The sequence below is a fragment of the Argopecten irradians genome, chromosome 1, assembly GCF_041381155.1.
Source record: "Argopecten irradians isolate NY chromosome 1, Ai_NY, whole genome shotgun sequence".
Taxonomy (NCBI): domain Eukaryota; kingdom Metazoa; phylum Mollusca; class Bivalvia; order Pectinida; family Pectinidae; genus Argopecten; species Argopecten irradians.
This window is the reverse complement of record NC_091134.1, coordinates 16115107-16132998: the sequence shown is the minus strand read 5'-3', so window position 1 is coordinate 16132998 and position 17892 is coordinate 16115107. Positions and strand designations below refer to the sequence as shown.

Below are 17892 nucleotides of genomic sequence, written 5' to 3'. Positions count from 1 at the left end.
CCTGGCCAATCAGAGGCGAGAATCTAATCACGCACAGCCTTGACCCTGAATAATACGACGCAAACCTCCACTCTGCATGTATAGAATGTAGACGTAGTGCCAGGCAGCGTAAATGAAATTTCTTTGGCGCGTGATCAGTGACAGGCGAGATAACTCGTCCACTCGTCCTTTTTCCAGTACAGTAGCTTACTCTACAATACATGTTTGTGATTGTTTTCTGTTAAAAAAAATCATATGGGCTAGATCTGTTAGTGTTACATATTTTTTAATTCAACAGATTTTTGGCTACATTTTACATTTTTACATTAACATTTTACAATTTTACATAGGACGAAGATCTAGATCTACATAACCTTTTCTGCTGTTTAACGAAACATACATCATAAAATCAATAATTACTCGAAAATAAATCACCGAACACACATCTAACATCAACTTATAGACCAAAGAAATTGCTTTCAGCTATTTTTTAAATAAAATTGTTAGACCTAGAGCCGTTTTAAAATCCGTACTGGAGGAAAAAAAATATGTCATAAGAACGCAACCTTGGGTTTTAAATGATTCTCGTAAATTTACGCCCTTGTTAGGCCTAGAACACAGCCAGTGAGAAATACGTGGTGTGTGCGTGCGCGAGTGCATGGTAGAGAAATGTGCAGTTTGTACTCAATCTATAAATACACTCGTTGTACAGGCTTATACGTTTTTTAAAACGTGGCTATTGATGTCATCCACTAGGGCTTCCTCGACACTCCAGGGGTTCCGATCACTTACGATCTCTACACCCCTGGACTGTCTCATTGTAAAACTGAAGACAGCTCAGTGAAACGAGTCCGAACCAATCACAGGCCTGCAATTTTTTCTTTGAAAACTACAGAGAGAGCGACGCCCTACTTCAAAGCCACACAGTCAACCACGGTGTACCGTTATACGACTCGATCTTTTCTGCTCTGTTATGTTGCCTCCAGTTTTACTATGAGATAGTCCATGGGTATAGAGATCGTATGTGATCGAAACCTCTGGAGTATCGACTGCTAGGGAAGCGATGGCCCGACATATTACCACAAGCCCTCCACCTTTTTATCGCTAGTTCGAATCCCATGTGGGGCAGTTACCTGGTACAATGTACTGCTTGGCCACTGGTCGATTGTTTTCCTCGTGGTACTCCCTTTCCCTTCTACTTGCAAACCTGGCACGTCCTTACATGACCATGGCTGTTAATATGACGTAAACTAAACAAAGCAAACAAATCCAATCATCTATTGTTATAACTTGTGGAATATGTTTGTGAACTATTCCACGGGAAAAGCTAGGTAACTATTCCACAGTTGAATATGACATCAATTTTATAGAACAAGAAAACCAAAAATCCATAATCCTTTAGGGAATTCACATTTCATTAAATCCAGGTAGAGATGGATCAATATATGAAAGCGACAAAGAAATTCAGAATCCCAAGAGACAACAATAATTGTTCATTAAAGATAAATCCCAGATACTTGTCGTGATGTTTTTGTACTCTACCTGTATTTGTCTTAAATCTTCATCACATACATGTATCATTCCGAGATATAATTCCATCGTTTCTTTCACGGCTACTAATCTATAATGTTTCCGTAAAGGAACTCGCTTAATTATTAAATCCAGAGAAGGAACATTGTAGTTTCCATATATATTCAGATGGGTTTTAACGAGAAAACAGTTTCTGTCAAAAAGAAATAACAGATGCTTTGAAGTGTTTCTATGTTTCATTTCCATTTGTCTATTTTTTCATCTTTTCATCCAAATAACTTCATATTCTGCAAAAATAGCATCTATCAAACTTTACATTCCAACATTTTAACATGTATTTATTGTTATATTTATGATAAAGTTTTTGTGCCATCCAGTAATGCTGAAACTTAAATAAAATGAATAATAACCAACACAGCGTCTTTCTCCTAGACAGTCTGATCTGTCAGAGTTACTTCCCTTCGTTCGTTTTTGCTCCATCAATACGTTTTACATTGTTATCCTTCTCATCAACTGTTCCGGTATCAATAAAAATTAAGTGGTTACACGTATAATATGAATTTACAAAAGCGCTTTTCGTTTTAAAAATCTCTAATCTGAATAAGTCTTGGTACAAACGTTATCTTTGTTATCATCGTTTTACTCACTTATTTATGCCAGTTTGCTAATTTTAGGTTTAACATATTTCTTTGATGCAGTTTGAAAGATATCCCAAATAAGTTTCTAGCAAATCCACCTAACGACAGCCTGTGGATGACTTCTGAAATTAAAGATGCTCCGCTGCTGACGAGTAGTATTTTTTCTCAATTAAATCAGGAGCAAGCAAATAAGTATTTTTCTTCAGAAACAAAAGTTACTTTGTCTTACTTTACACTATAACCATCATTGAAAAGTTTGAGATTCTAATTTGGCTACAAGATAAAAATATTAACAATAGTCCCAGGGGCCTTAACGGTCATTTAACTACCTTGGAGATAGTCGTGTAGGAAATTAATTCGATATGGTGTCATGGTAGCCATCTTCGGTTTGGGATCAGCCAGAGATGAAACGAGATCACTCAGGGTCATTCCAGGCAAGTTTCAGCCAAATCGCACCGGTAGAACTTGATAAGTTCAAAATGTGTTTTCAAGATGGCGACTGTGGTGGTCATCTTGAATTACAGATCGATCCAAAAATAAAAACACTTGGTCAGAACCATGTAAGGATCATTTCATGCAAGTTTGAGCCAAATCGCATGGGTAAAACTTTAGAAGAAGTTCAAAATGTATTTTCAAGATGGCGGCTATGACGAATAACAACACTTTATTTGGACCATGTCAGTATCATTTCAGGCAAGTTCCAGCAATTGCATTGGTAGAACTTGAGAATAAGTAAAAAATAAATTTTCAAGATGGCGGATGTGGCGGCCATCTTGGATTTCGGATCGACATAAAATATAACAACACTTGGTCGGGACCATGTCAGGATCATTTCATGCTAGTGTCAGCTAAATCACACTTATTGAGAAGAAGTCATTTAAAGATTTTAGCCTAGTTGACCCATGTGAAGTTGAAAGATGGTGACGGTTATTCATTTTCACAACTTTGGTAGCCCTTTATGTCAGCATGCTTCAGGCCAAATGTGGGTACTATGGACCTTACGGTTATTGAGAAGAAGTTGTTAAATTTTTTTAGAATATTTGACCACCGTGACCTTGATAGTAGGTCAAGGTCACTCATTTTCACAACTTTGGTAGCTGTTTATCTCAGCATACTACTGGCTAAAGATGAATACCCTGGGCATTTCGACTAGTTCGAAGAAGCAGTTAAAAAATATAAGCCCAATTGACCTGCGTGACCTTAAAAATGGGTGAAGGTTATTCATTTTCACAACTTTGGTAGCCCTTCATCCCAGCATGCTACAGGCAACATATGAGTACATTAGGCCTTTAGGTTGGTTAGAAGAAGTCGTTCAAAGATTTTAGCGTATTTGACTCCCTGTGACCTTGAAAGTAAGTCAAGGTCATTCATTTTCACAATTTTGGTAGCCCTTCATCCCAGCATACCACAGGCCAAATATGAGTACCCTGGACCTTTCGGTTAGTAAGAAGAAGTCGTTCAAAGGATTTTAGCCTATTTGACCCTTATGACCTTGAAAGTAGGTCAAGGTCATTCATTTTCACAACTTTGTTAGCCCTTCATGAGTACTCTGGGCCTTACGGTTATAGTCGTTTGAATGAAAAGTTTACGCACGGCACATGGCGGACAACAACGGCAGACATATAAAAATAATCAATTGCGTCCCGAAAAAAATCTGTGGCACTAACAAATTATTATATATTATTTTCATGTTAATTAGACATATATACATTATAAAACACTAATTAATTGTTCAAATGATGCTCTGTCGGCGGTAGAGCATTTTTTAGTTCCTTCTCACCAACTGTATTGATTGTATTTCGTTCACATGCAGTACTTATTGCTTTCGAACGCGATGCTATTGCTTTCACGCCAATAGTTATTGCGATCACACGCAAAAGTATTGCGTTTACAAGTAATTATAGTATTGCGTTCGCAAGGAATAAGTTTTTGATTTTGCATGTCCTTTCCCAGCCACGGCAGTAAACCAAAGTATTGCGTTTAAACGCAATATCTGTTACTCACAAAAAATATAGCGTATGAACGGAACAGTATTGCATTCGTACGTTGCTTTCCTACGCAATAATTACTTTGTTACGAGTACACAATACTATTAAGTTCGTAAGTAATAACTCGCAACAGTATTGCGTTCGCATGCTTTTTTTTCATTTCCTTTCCCAGCCAGAGACGGAGACAAGTTACAACCACAGGGACCTGGCACGTATTTTCAATCAACGGTATATACTTATATATTTACATTTTGCCACTGCGACTCCCATTATTCTAATGATAATCTTGATCTGCATTATGTGCCAATAAATGCAGCATAGAAGACTTGTTGTAGTAATATCTACATAAATGGATGTGAGTCTTGTTTACTGACACCATATGTTAGTCCGCACGGGAACATTGACATTGCAGTTGAATGAACAATTTTGGTTGTGAAACTTCTGCATATTTTTAAATGTCTGGATAATTGAAAGTAAAATGAAAAGCTATCGAAGTTTCGATATTTCGAACATTGAAATTTTGTTATCTTTTTAATTTTTATAGGGACTATCTTTTATCACATTGAACCTGGCTGTTCAGGTTAAATGGCTGAAGCGGGAAATTCAAACGTTCACTCGCATCAAAATTATGTTTTACTTTGAACTAGAAAGTAAAATGTAAATATAACAATTAAAGGATTGTTATTTTGCATTTATTGGTGATATAAATGCAATCTGGGAAGCAGATAAATATTCATAACGCCCTTACGGGCGCTATTTTATTTATCTGCCACCCAGATTGCATTTATATCTCCAATAAATGCAATCTAACAATCCTTTAATCGTTAAATAACGCCCTAACAGGCGCTATTCTATCTATCTGCAACCCAGATTGCATTTACATTTGTATATCTCCAATAAATGCAAAATAACAATCCTTTAATTGTTAAATGTTTGCGGGGATGTACTATATAATTTACTATAGATACTATAATACATATATACCGTTTGTTGGAATTTCGTGCCAAGTCCCTGTGGTTAGAATATCTCAAACGTAGTGACAGCAGACTCGTATATTTTTAGATTCCTGTCTAAACAAATGAAGTATAGCTGTGTCCACTCTTATATAATCAATAATCGTCCATATCTCAACTCCGTACCTTATCAATATGGCCAAGTATTTCTGTCCGATTCATTAGAGTTATTTCCCTTCGTTTCACTGACAGATCAGAATGAGAGCAGTGAGTATACATATGTATACCTATAGGAAATTTCAGAAATACCGCTGTTCACGTACCGTGAATAATAACTGATACACACTAAAGGTCTATCAACATCTTCATAGGGCCAAGGCAGGAGGAATGTGGAGGCCAGTACGTATGCATACTAGGGAGTACCTAATTAGGGTGTGGTTATAAAAGGTGAGTATATAGAATATTTAGAGCTAATACTAGTTATACATATATATATTGTTTTAACTGCAGCTAGGTGGGGATGGAATATACTATTTTATAGTCTGGGCAAAATGACCGGATTGTTATGATGGTGTTCAAGTCACCATGATGTATATACACGTACACATGTATTCATGCATGCTAGGGGTGCATAAATTACTTTCGGGTAATAGATAGAGATAGAGAGGATCAATCCCAAACAACACAAGTGTTGTGTATATGTGTGTATCTGTAACACATGTGTGTGCTCTCACAACCACTATACTGCAGCTGTCAAAATAGCTCATCTGTTTCCCAGACAGATATACCGTCGACAAGGTATGTATATCTCCTAATGAGTTCAATATGCAGTCAGTGTGTATGATAAAGAAAAAATAAGCTATTACTAAATGTACTACACATATACGCTTCATAGTCCTAACAGACTGAAATCATTAAAATCAAATGTTTGGAATAGTTTTATTTGATATCTAATCATTAATCTATAGTCATCGTCGTTTTACATCTAAAATGGGAAAATCGTGTAAACAAAAGAAATGAATAACCCAAAGGTTTTTTTCTCGCTTTAGCTAAATAAAATCAGGATGACACCGGCTTTAACTCGAATTTTGACGAGAAAAGCCCCGAGGTGGGTTGGCTATTTTCTATGATACCTGGAGTGAAGGGTCCGTTTAAGCCATTGTCCCTTTATTTTTGAGTCCTAATAAGATATAAAGACAGCTCAATTGGTACGTTCAAATTCCTTCAGGGCGAATTCCTGCTTCAGACAAATATCAACATACATAATATAGGATACATACCTACCTGTTCTGCTGGCAGTGATCGGACTTTAGTAATTTTAGGGAAGTTTGGTTTTTAAGACACTTGCCTTTCATTTAGTGGGCCTTCGATCCCCGGCACGGACATGAATTAAAAGGCCAGGGGTCATCTGCCCGATGACGTGGGTTTTATCCAGGCACTCCGGTTTTCTGCCATTTTGAGACCTCACAATCGATGTAAAATAAATAAAGTTTCTATTTATTAATTTCAGGTATACTAATAAGGTATGAAGCACCAGGACGGAACCGGGATAACTTGTTAGCCTGATTAGAAGATAACGTTAGTATATTATGTAATTAGAAGTTGTACACTGTAGATCGAATGGGCTAGTGGTCTTTGCCTCGTGATAGAATTGGCTAGTGGTTCGAAAACCTTGACCATTGCCTCGCGTTCGAATAGACAAATTGTTTGTTGTTTGTTTAATCAACTTCCTATTAACAGCCAATAACGGCCTCCCATAGTGTGTGTGAAGTGCGAGGTGCGTGTTTTGGGAGACTGCAGTACTTTTGATAGTGCTAATCACTAAAGCATGCCACCGAAGACAACAAGCAACACACTCCACCCAGTCACATTATACTGACAGCGGGTGAATCAGTCGTCCTTGGAACAGAAACACTCGGGTGGGTCTCGGCCAGGGGACATAACCCAGAGCATACCTCACGGGGGTGGACGCTCAACAGAAGGCCAAAAGTGAGGCGGTGTCAAGAGTGACGTTAGGAAGATCAAATTAAGTTAGTTAGGAAGAAGAGAAAAGATAAGTCACCGTTTACGGTATTGCAACAGGCACAACGCTAATGCCCTACATGCAGGGCCAGAATGGGTAAGTGGTCCGACAACCATGACCATTGCTTCGCGCCGCCGACAGGTGCTTTTGATAAGTTCCATCCTGTCGGAAGTACGTTTACATGTAACTAGCACATATCAGAACATGAAATTCTAAGTTTACACGTCAGCCATTGTAGCCCCGTTTGCACAAAACGTAGAGCGTCGTGGAATTTTGGTCGCTCTGACGTCACAATGGATCGAAATCACATCGACGGCAGGTCACACTCACACGTTTTCTCTTACCCAGACAGGGATATCCACAGTTTTACCGGTGTGAGATAAAAATAATCATTCACCCTCTTTGGGGTGAGAAAGGAGATCTCAACCCTCGGGACAAGATTCTTAAGTTGTCAAACACTCGGCAAAGCCTCGTGTTTGACAACTTAAGAATCTTACCCTTCGGGTTTAGATTCTCCTGTCTTACCCCAAAGAGGGTGAAAGATTCTATTATTCTCATATGGCCTGAAATACTACTGCCGTTGACTTGTTTGTTTGATTAATTAACAGCCAGGGTCATGTAATGACGGCCTCCCATATAAGCGGTGTGCTGCGTGTATTTGAATTGCGGATGTGTATTTTGGGAGGCTGCGGTATACATGTATTCGTGTTGTATCGTCTTGTATAGTGGAACTCTTGTTCTTTTTATAGTGCTATATCACTGAAGCATGCCGCCGAAGACACCAAGCAACACATTTCACCCAGTCACATTATATACTAACAACGAGTGAACTTGATAAATTCAAAATTTAGTCGCCTTTCACGATCATGCAATATAATTCTAACGCCCGACCTACAGGGCATCTGCCGTAGCCACCGATAACGTAGCGTAAATCTGGTAATTCATGATGCAGATACATTATGATATCGCCAAGACTCGCAAAAATCGCTTGTTTCATCTTTCATGCTACCATCCCATGATCGTGTCGTTAGCCCCATTAATTAACTAACGAGCGTTATAACTACCTACAGTCTATATATACACGTACATGTATTATACAGACACAGTAACTATATGTTTCTGGCTTAGATATGTACGCTTACTTAATTGTTAACAATGACGGTCTGCGTGTTCTGCATCGCCTATTCTTTTCAGTACCAGTTTATAATATTATACAACAAACTCTGAATTTTCACACTGAAGGTGTTTTTAGGGATAATACACGCAATGTACTAGATATTGATATCTAAATCTAGCGTTCTTAGGTATCATTACTTGTTGATCGAATAACAAAAGTTTTGAACTACACATTGTACTGACACTCGGCAAACCGATGTAGGGTAGAGGAATTGGCCGTGGTTTGCCTAATGTGTACTGACCATGTGTACTAACTACATCCGGTTTATAGGGGATACTCAGTATAATTACTTAGTAATTGGGAGCAGTAATTATCTTTAACAATTTAACCAATCACTATTTTAACGTTATAGTGTTAAGAAAGTGATTATAAAGCATATACTTTTCTGTTTTGAAAAAAATGTATTATATTAATAAGTACGGTAATATCTTAATAAAACAGCATTTTGTTTCAGAACGGACAATGGATAAAATCGTCTTTAAAACGCTGACCACCAATAGAGTACGTAAAAATGCCGTTTACCAGGCATCAGTCCGCGAGGTGTCCGAGGACGGAGACTTCGCCAGTCTTAAGGAAGCACGCAAGGTAGGATTCTTTATTTCAATAATTATAATGCCAGTGACGTCATAGATGTAAATTAACACATCTTTACTCTTGTCGCGCGTAGTGATTTTATGCAATGCAATATATAAATTATGTACTTTCTATCTTAAAATACATGTATGTATCACATTATTCTTATGATGATGATGGACGACAACGTGGATGTTGGTGGTGATTATGATGATGATAATAGTGATGATGAAGATGATGATGATAATGATAATGGTGATGGTGATGGTGATGATGATGATGATGATGATGATGATGATGATGATGATGATGATGATGATGATGATGATGATGATGATGATGATGATGATGAGGATGATGATGATGATGATGAGGATTATTATGATATTGAAGATGAGTATGATGAGGATTATGTTGATAATAATAATGGCGATGATGATAATGGTGATGTTTCAGTAATTGTGTACTTATTCTTTGATTATTTCCAAAGGCTCGTGCAAAGGCGAAAGAAGAAAAACAGAAAGAAAAGGGCCAAGGGGAGATAACAGAACCAGACGGTCACATCCAACCTCCTCCATACTCATCGGTCACACAGAGGGACGAAAGTCACGAGGAAATCCGGGCACAATTGTTCGACGCCATAGAGAATGGTACTGTCCCAGAGGTGAATTCGTTACTTGCTCGAGCGAGGAGCGTTATTAGTCTACACCACGCGGACATGCTCGATCCTTCAAATGGACAAAATGTGTTACATTTTGCACTGAGTCTTCCCCGTCTTGATGTCGTTGATGCTATCTTGGACGACAAAGTGAACGACGACTTATTGAATCAAGTATTTCAAGTCCCCAAAAGCACAAGATCCGTTTTACATCAAATTACGGAACTTAACAATTTAGCACTAGCGAAGAAGGTTTTAGAGAAGTTCCCGATCACAAGCGAGAAGGTGAAACTTATCGGAATGCAAACATTGAATGATGTCGAGGGTCAAAGGCCGAGAGTGTTTTCTTCGTTCCATCTCGCAGCTTACAAGGGATTTACTGACCTAGTTAACCTGTATCTAGACGCTGGCGTAGATGTTAATTTACTGAACGGAAAGAAGGACACGGCGTTGCTATGGGCAGCGCGATGGGGTCACATAGATACAGTGAGATGCCTTCTTGACAGAGGCGCAGATGTCAGTTTAGAAAACGACAAAAAATCGACTGCCCTGTATTGGGCTGTGCGCTACCAGAAGTACGAAACGGTAAAACTTCTTCTGCGGAAAGGAAGAGCAAATCCCAATCAGACCAGACTTTTAGGGTTAGTGGCACCTCTTGTCATAGCTTCAGCGTTAGGTAACAATAAGATCGTGAAGGAGCTAATTGACCACGGCGCGGACGTCAACACCATAATACGCGGAGGAGAAATGCCACTCCATCACGCAGCAAAAGAAGGTTACGTGGATGTCGTCGAGACTTTGTTAAAGGCAAATGCAATTCTTACAGCCACAGACGAGAGAGGCGACAGAGCTCTGATCCTGGCCGCTCAGAACGGACATGCGGACGTCGTCAGGGTTCTTCTTGATAAAGGATCCGACATGTATCACAAGAACTACTTTGGCATGGATGCTTGGTACAGCGCGATAACACAGGAGGATGAAGCAGTGCTTCAGGTATTGTCGGACCACTATAATAAACTATATAAGACCAACAGAACTTTGAAGTCACCTCTCTGCATTGCTGCAAGTCTGGGTAAATTTAACATGATCGAAGCTCTGATGAAGCTAGGCGCAGACCCAGAACAACAGGATGAGGACGGTAACACGTTTATACACCATGCTGCCGCCAACGACAAGGGGGAGGTAATACGACTGTTCCATAAGTCTGTTAACATTGATGCCAAGAACAACGAAGGGGATACAGCACTACATATCGCATGTAGGGAAGGTAACCATATCGCGGTTTTTGATCTGATTGACCAAAAAGCAAGATCCAACATTTCAAACTCGGCCGGAGAAAATGCACTTCATACTTTGGCATATTCCCCAGCTGCAACACCTCTCGTAGCCCGCGCTCTGGTTCAACACACTATAAAGTCACATGATTGGGAGAGCCTGAATGCAATGGATGCCGAAGGAAACAACGCTCTACATATTGCTGCAAAATTTGCAAAACCGGAAGTGCTTTGGGAATTTCGCTTTGTCCGATTTAGAGATACCGATGTTGACGGAAACACGCCACTTCACGAAGCGGTGTTTTCAGGGAAGGAAAATACCCTGAAGACAGCTCTTGATATGTATGAGGATATGCAGAGAGATGCTGACATCAACACGCTCAATAATAATTCGGAAAGCGTCCTTCATCTGGCCGCAGACGCAGGATTCTCAGACAGTGTCGCAAGGCTAGTGTTCTATGGTGCCGACTTATCGTGTGGGGACAAGGATGGCAACACAGTGCTTCATAGACTCATTAGGTCACTGACTGAGGATAAAGACATGCGGGATACACGGATGAAAGTACTGGAAGTTATTTTCCATGATTCAGTCAGGTGGTGGAGCACACTTCAGAAAGAACCCTATCCAGGGGACAACAAAACACGCTTCAAGGAAATGCAAAGAGAAGCACTTGTTGCACTGACAAACGACTACAAAAACAACGAAAGGTTATCGGTCTTGGCATACGCTTTCAAATTCGGGTCATATGAATTTCTAGATCGTTTTCTCATGATGCCTGATGTCATGAAGTTTCAGCGAGGAGATGAGATCTATTTTGACGTTTCATATATGACACCATCGACAGGCGACGAATCCAAGCGTTGTTGCGGTTTTTCAACAAGTGAACAAATACGATCACACATAGAACTTTTGATGACATTAAAAGCCAAAGAACGTGCATCTCACGTGCTCGACGTGCCACCCGTCAAACACATTGAACGGATGTATACTTCTATATGTGCCTGGGGTTATGCTTTCTTCATGTTGCTGCACGTTATCTACATGGTTGTGTTTTCCTTCCTGGGTGTGTCAGTGGCCGAGAAATTCCGAGAGATAGTTAACAGCAACGCCACTGTGTCGCACGAAGACTCTGTCCTAGTGGCTGCCTACTTACTTGTACCGATAGAACCAGCTATAGCTATCATACACACATCGGTGGCCATCGGTAGAGCCATTAACAGAAGAGAAATGCTTGAGATGTATTCGCTCATCACCAAGATATTTCTTACTGTGTTCGCGTGTCTAACCCTCGCATGGATTGGTATGGTTGCTAGGCGAGACCCTAACCAGGATTATATACTGGCGATATGCTTGTGTCTCGGTTGGATGAGTTCAATAGCACTGACGAGAGGTTTCAAGGGCATTCACTACTTCTTCAAAATGTTAGTCAACATGGTCGTAAGAGATGTTCTTCGCTTTCTTGTCGTCTTCTCCTTCGTGCTTCTCGCATTTGGGTTTGCATTGCACGTTGTGTTCCAGATATCTACGGATATATCCAATACGTACACAGATCCATTTGAGACTCTTTTCATGACCTTTAACCTTATGATCGGTATGTCGGAGCTGTTCGATGACAGTTTTGCGACTGGAATGGCTGGAGTTGGACGTTCACTGACCTTTGCTAAGATTATTTATCTGATATACATCTTGTTGTCGACAATCGTTTTGTTGAATCTGCTCATAGCTATGATGAACGACTCATACTCGGACATCCTAGAACATCAACAGGTCAATTGGCGCGTGGAGTCAATTCAGATCGCCATTGGCGTTGAACATCTCTTCCCGTGGTTTCCCTCTGTCTTTGGTAGGACAAAAATCAGGAAAGAACTCCACGGCGGGGGGAAATTAGCAGAAAGAGAAAGATGGTACTTGGTGACAACAGAAGCTGATGTTTTAAAAGACTTGGAATCTACCACCAATGATGATATAAATGAACGCATGGCCATCACTTTAGAAGAGAAACTAGAGCAAGTTGAAAATCGCATGCAAAGTATCGAGCAGCAGACACAAGAAATGTGTGAGAATGTGGAAGCAATCAAGGAACTTATTCAAAACCTTAACAAAAAGTGACGAAATTATAATTACGATGACCATTTTGGCAATACGATCCCTAAAACTGTTCAAATCAGTTTAAGTTGTTTAAAAGATGATTAGGCCAATCACATGTGCTGTACGGCCGGTGATTACTCCTTTTTATTTTGGGAAAATATGAAAAGAATGATGAAGATCCTTAGAAATGTTGTCACATTGGATTTAATAGAAATTATTTTATTTTGATTCAAAAATTGTTGTTAAACTGTAATAAGCCTAATTACCATGTGACCATTTGGTCTCCATCGATGGCTCTATTATTTAAGCATTAAAGTCTTTTTTTTTTTTAATTTCATTGGGGTATGAAAGAAATTTTGTTTGCAAACTGTGTGAATCCTCGTAGCGGATTCTCACAAAAGTTTGCAAACAAAATTTATTTCATACCCCGATGAAATTAAAAAATAGTGACTTCGATGCTTAAATAATAGAGCCATCGATGGAGAAATGGTAATGAAATTAAAAAAATAGTGACTTCAATGCTTATCATTAATTTTCCAGGCTACTTTATAAAATGAAATACTTTTACACGTACTATTCCATTGATTTTCAAGGGATTATTTTTTCCAAATCGATACGCGAAACGCCAATGTTTCTATTGTGACGTCACGATAACGTCGGGTTTCCGCGCCTTTTTCGGATTTTTCATTGTGGAATAATTAATTTTTCTTTGTTTTCATACCAAATCTGGCTTTCTGATTTGCCAATATTTTTTTGCATACCACTATGAAAAAAAATCCGAGAATAGCGCGAAACCCCGACGTTATCGTGACGTCACAATAGAGACATTGACGTTGCGTATTGATTCGGAAAAAAGAGTCCCTTGAAAAACCACTGTAATGTTACATTTAAACATACTTCATTTTATCAAATAGAGTATAAAATTAATAATAAGTATTGATGTCACTATTTTTTAATTTTATCGGGTTATGAAAAGAAAAATTGTTTGCAAACTTTTGTGAGAATGCGCTACAGTTTGCAAACAATTTTTTTTTCATTTAAGCATTGAAGTCACTATTTTTTAGTTTCATTGGGGTACGAAAGAAATTTTGTTTGCAAACAAAATTTATTTCATACCCCGATGAAATTAAAAAAAATAGTGACTTTAATGCTTATAATTAATTTTCAGACTACTTTATAAAATGAAATACGTTTACACGTACGATTCCATTGATTTTTTGCAAGGGATTATTTTTTCCGAATCAATACGCAACGTCAATGTCTCTATTGTGACGTCACGATAACGTAGGGTTTCCGCGCCATTCTCGGATTTTTTTTTCATTGTGGAATTAAAAAAATTAATAGGCCAATCAGAAAGCCAGAAACAAAGATAAAATTAATTATATAGTGGTAAAGACAATATGGAAATGAAAATGCAATCAGTATGTTCGTAAAGTGAAATTTGTACAGTGAAACACATAGCCATAGTCTATTTTATACCTAACAGTGCACAAGTATTACAGTGAAATACGTTAATAACGAATTACAACGAGCACGGGAATTCATTTTTTTTTTATAAGTAGTTCGTTGTACATGTATTATGAGATAAAGCGAATGGGAATTATCTACTGTTTTGATTGGGTTATACTTCATTCCGTTCTTTCCGTTCCGACCTTTCTTTTTTCAGAAAACAACGACAGGTATTTGTTGAAAACTTCCAAATGAATTTATTTTTCATATGCGATTAGTTAAAGGAGGTGATCGGGCGAAAGGACGATTTCGCCATGAACAAAAAATTCGTTATATACTGCAGTTAGGGAACGACTTTGACTTCGTTATAGAAAAGACATCCGTTTAACCGAGTTCGTTATGTTCGAGTTTTACTGTAATAGTTTATACAAAATGTACTGTTTTTTTTTTGCATCTACAACAAGATGGACGCCAAACTCACCATCTCGGATAACTGGTTCCAAGGGTGTCGGATGACCGTTAAGGCCGTTTGGTCTCTTGTTTTTACAACTATTTTAATTTTAAGATTAAGATTCATATGGTTCTGCCGTACCTATGTATGGCACATGTTAGGGATTTCTCTTCTGTGTTTTTCGTGATGTTTTATCGCGGAATTCATTTGATTTACAGTATCCTTGACACCATAATATGAAAATTTTAACATTACCTTCAATTATTACATCCTCGATACTCCAGGTGTTACTATCACTGTCGTTATATCCACCCCATAGACTACATGTGTTATAGCAAAATTGAAGGTTTTTCAGGAGAAAAAAAAAACAAACAAAAAACAAAAAACAAAAAAATCAGACCAATCTCGCTCAGACAGACGCTTCGTTTGAAGATTACACAGAGCTTCATCCAACTTCAAAGCCAGAGAGACAATCACATTGTTGCATTATTCGATTCTTTTGATGTTCATCAAAGTACCAAACTACCTGTTTCGTCGAGATGCTCTGTTTTGGCACACAGGGCCTTTTCCGTTTTGCTATTAAATAGTCCGGGGTTGGATGTAACGACAGTGATAGTAACCCATGGGATATTGAGGAAGCAATCGTTAATGCTCATATCCTTCTATCTGTGATTATGTTGGTATACATGTACATACACTTTTACTTACTTTATTTTGTTCGATATTATACATTTGTTTATCATATTTCTCTACAAAGGATCCTAAATTTGTGTTCATTTTCATGAATCGAGTCAAGGACGATTTAATTTTTGAGCCTTGACATAGCAAAAAAATTCACTTCGAGAGGAATTTCATACAATATCATAGGAAATGAACACACGTATAAGTTACTTTTAGTCACATACATCAATCTATGTTTAAAGAATTTATAAGATCTACCTATTGTTGACAATCATTAATGCTAATTGTGACTAATGTACATATACTTTTACTTACTTTTATATCTATGTTCTATATCATATTTTCTCTGTGATAAAACTATTGTATTATTTTTTAACAAAACAAATACTGCATGACAAGATGAGGGTTGTTTGAGATAAAATTCATTATTAATATTTTTTTAAACCAGTACATGTAATATCAATTTTAAAATTGATACAAAAATATATTGCAACAAAGTTGAAAATGAGTCATATAAAGCCATCCCTTCGAAGAAATGTGTTATGTTTTATATACTGTAATCCAACACATTTTTGGGTGCAATTAAATTTTGTTTTTTGTTTGGCTGTCAGTTAGTACATTCGTAAAAAGAAATCACTTGTAAAAATGTTTTATGCGCAAGAACAAATATTTTTTTGATTGAAAATCATAAAATTAAACAACTGTGAACAAGTGGAACCGTCAAATTAAGTCCTCGCGTAAATTCAGTTGGTTAGCAGTAAAACACATTAACAAATTGTACTAGATACTCACACATGATTATTTATCTGATGTTGCTCAATTTATCAATTTCTGCCTATGAAAATATAATATAACCCTTGACCTCCTGTTGTAACATGATTATATAGCATGGTGTACATGTAGCATGTATATTTTACCTTGAAAATATCTTAACATACCAGTTTCTGACAAACCAATATTGTTTAAATAAATGAGTATTTCAATAATATTGAGTCCATTGTTTTTCAAAACTGAAATCTTATGTAAACAAACAAGAGGCATGACAGGGTCTATACCGATCATATGGTTAATTGTGTAAATATCCCAAAACCGTGGTCTTATAATTGGAGGCCTTCCATAGCATGACAACCTGTCAAAAATACATGCATACCCAATACCTGGTCTCAGAGACAAACTCGATCACATGAATATAGCCGAACCAAGGATCTGAACTGACCACTTTTGGCACCGTCCCTCAGGCTCACAAGGGTTTTACAAAACCAATAAACTTTATAATTTTTAATCTCCATTTAATAGGCTTGCTTTCTTATATGACTCCAAATTCAAAGTAGTTTCTATCAATACAGTTAATTTGACCACTTTTGGCCCTTTCCCTCAGGTCCCCAAGGAGCTAGCCCAGTTACAGATGGAGCTAAACAAATTTGAATCCCCATTCCATAAGGATGCTACTAAATTAAATGCAATATGAATGTTACCCAATGCTTAGTTTCATGGTTTTAATAAGTTATGGGATCCATATGTCGAAGAGTAAATTTCTTCAATTCTTTCCTCATCAAAATGTTTAAAGGGACAATTTAGTCTAAGAGAACATTAAAATTTGTACATATATCGGAAAAAACCCAGTTCTAATGAAAATTAGATCAGTTAGTTTTACTGTGATATGCATGAAAAGCCCATGGTTGTGACGTGTGTAAATGTTCAAACTCGCTCGCTGTCCGCCATTACACATTGTGGTCGAACTTCTTGTATGCCGAACCATGTCCCTTGCTCGTAGAGTAATGGAATTTTTGTCTAGAACTGCTCAAACCGGTCTGACAGTAGTATTTTTACCTTATTAGGTGAATTGTCTTGCCTAAAAATCATTTTATCACCTTCTCCGTGGTTATGTAGTTTATTTGTTTAATGTGCGAGACTTTGGCTCGGGTATGGGTACAGCGTCCATATTGTACCTGTTTAATCGTATTGATCAACGATTTGATATTTCAACGATATTAACTAAAATACTTAACAATGTCGTGGAATTTGTCAATGTTTTACGTTATATGTTTCATAAGAAATGTAGAACAATACATTTATGCCATATTTTGCTTCTTGGTTACGTAAAAGAATTAGTCTGAGTGAATTGCCCCTTTAAGAATTTCAATAATATCGCTTCAAATCTTTAAAAACATGCATTCTATCTCTCAATTATAGAAGACATGGTTTCCATAACTAGACATAGTATAATGTCAAATGGACAGCCATTTTCCTGTGTATAGTATGTGGAAGGGATAAATAAAAGTTTTCATGATTTTGGTAACACTCGTGTTGGAGTTACTTCCCTTTATTCGAATTGCCTGACTGAACATCTGGTGCAGTTTGCTTGGAACCTTTTCAGATACATATCGTCTTGTCCTGGTTACAAATCCATGTACTGCTCGTCGGTAAAA

General features: G+C 37.7%; 1 protein-coding gene across 1 annotated transcript; it reads left to right on the top strand.

The window, feature by feature from the left end:
• Positions 1-6596: 6596 nt before the first annotated feature.
• LOC138318954 (transient receptor potential cation channel subfamily A member 1-like) lies at positions 6597-16449 on the top strand. Its single transcript, XM_069261787.1, has 3 exons — positions 6597-6666; positions 8743-8873; positions 9352-16449. The coding sequence occupies exons 2-3, from the start codon at positions 8751-8753 to the stop codon at positions 12901-12903; spliced, it is 3675 nt and encodes a 1224-aa protein (XP_069117888.1). The 5' UTR covers positions 6597-6666; positions 8743-8750; the 3' UTR covers positions 12904-16449.
• The last annotated feature ends 1443 nt before the right edge of the window (positions 16450-17892 follow it).

Bases quoted from the DNA above. Each gene is read 5' to 3' on its own strand.
- LOC138318954 (XM_069261787.1), top strand. From the start codon at position 8,751: ATGGATAAAATCGTCTTTAAAACGCTGACCACCAATAGAGTACGTAAA. The intron at 8,874-9,351 runs GTAGGATTCTTT...TTATTTCCAAAG, and splicing joins GTCTTAAGGAAGCACGCAAG to GCTCGTGCAAAGGCGAAAGA.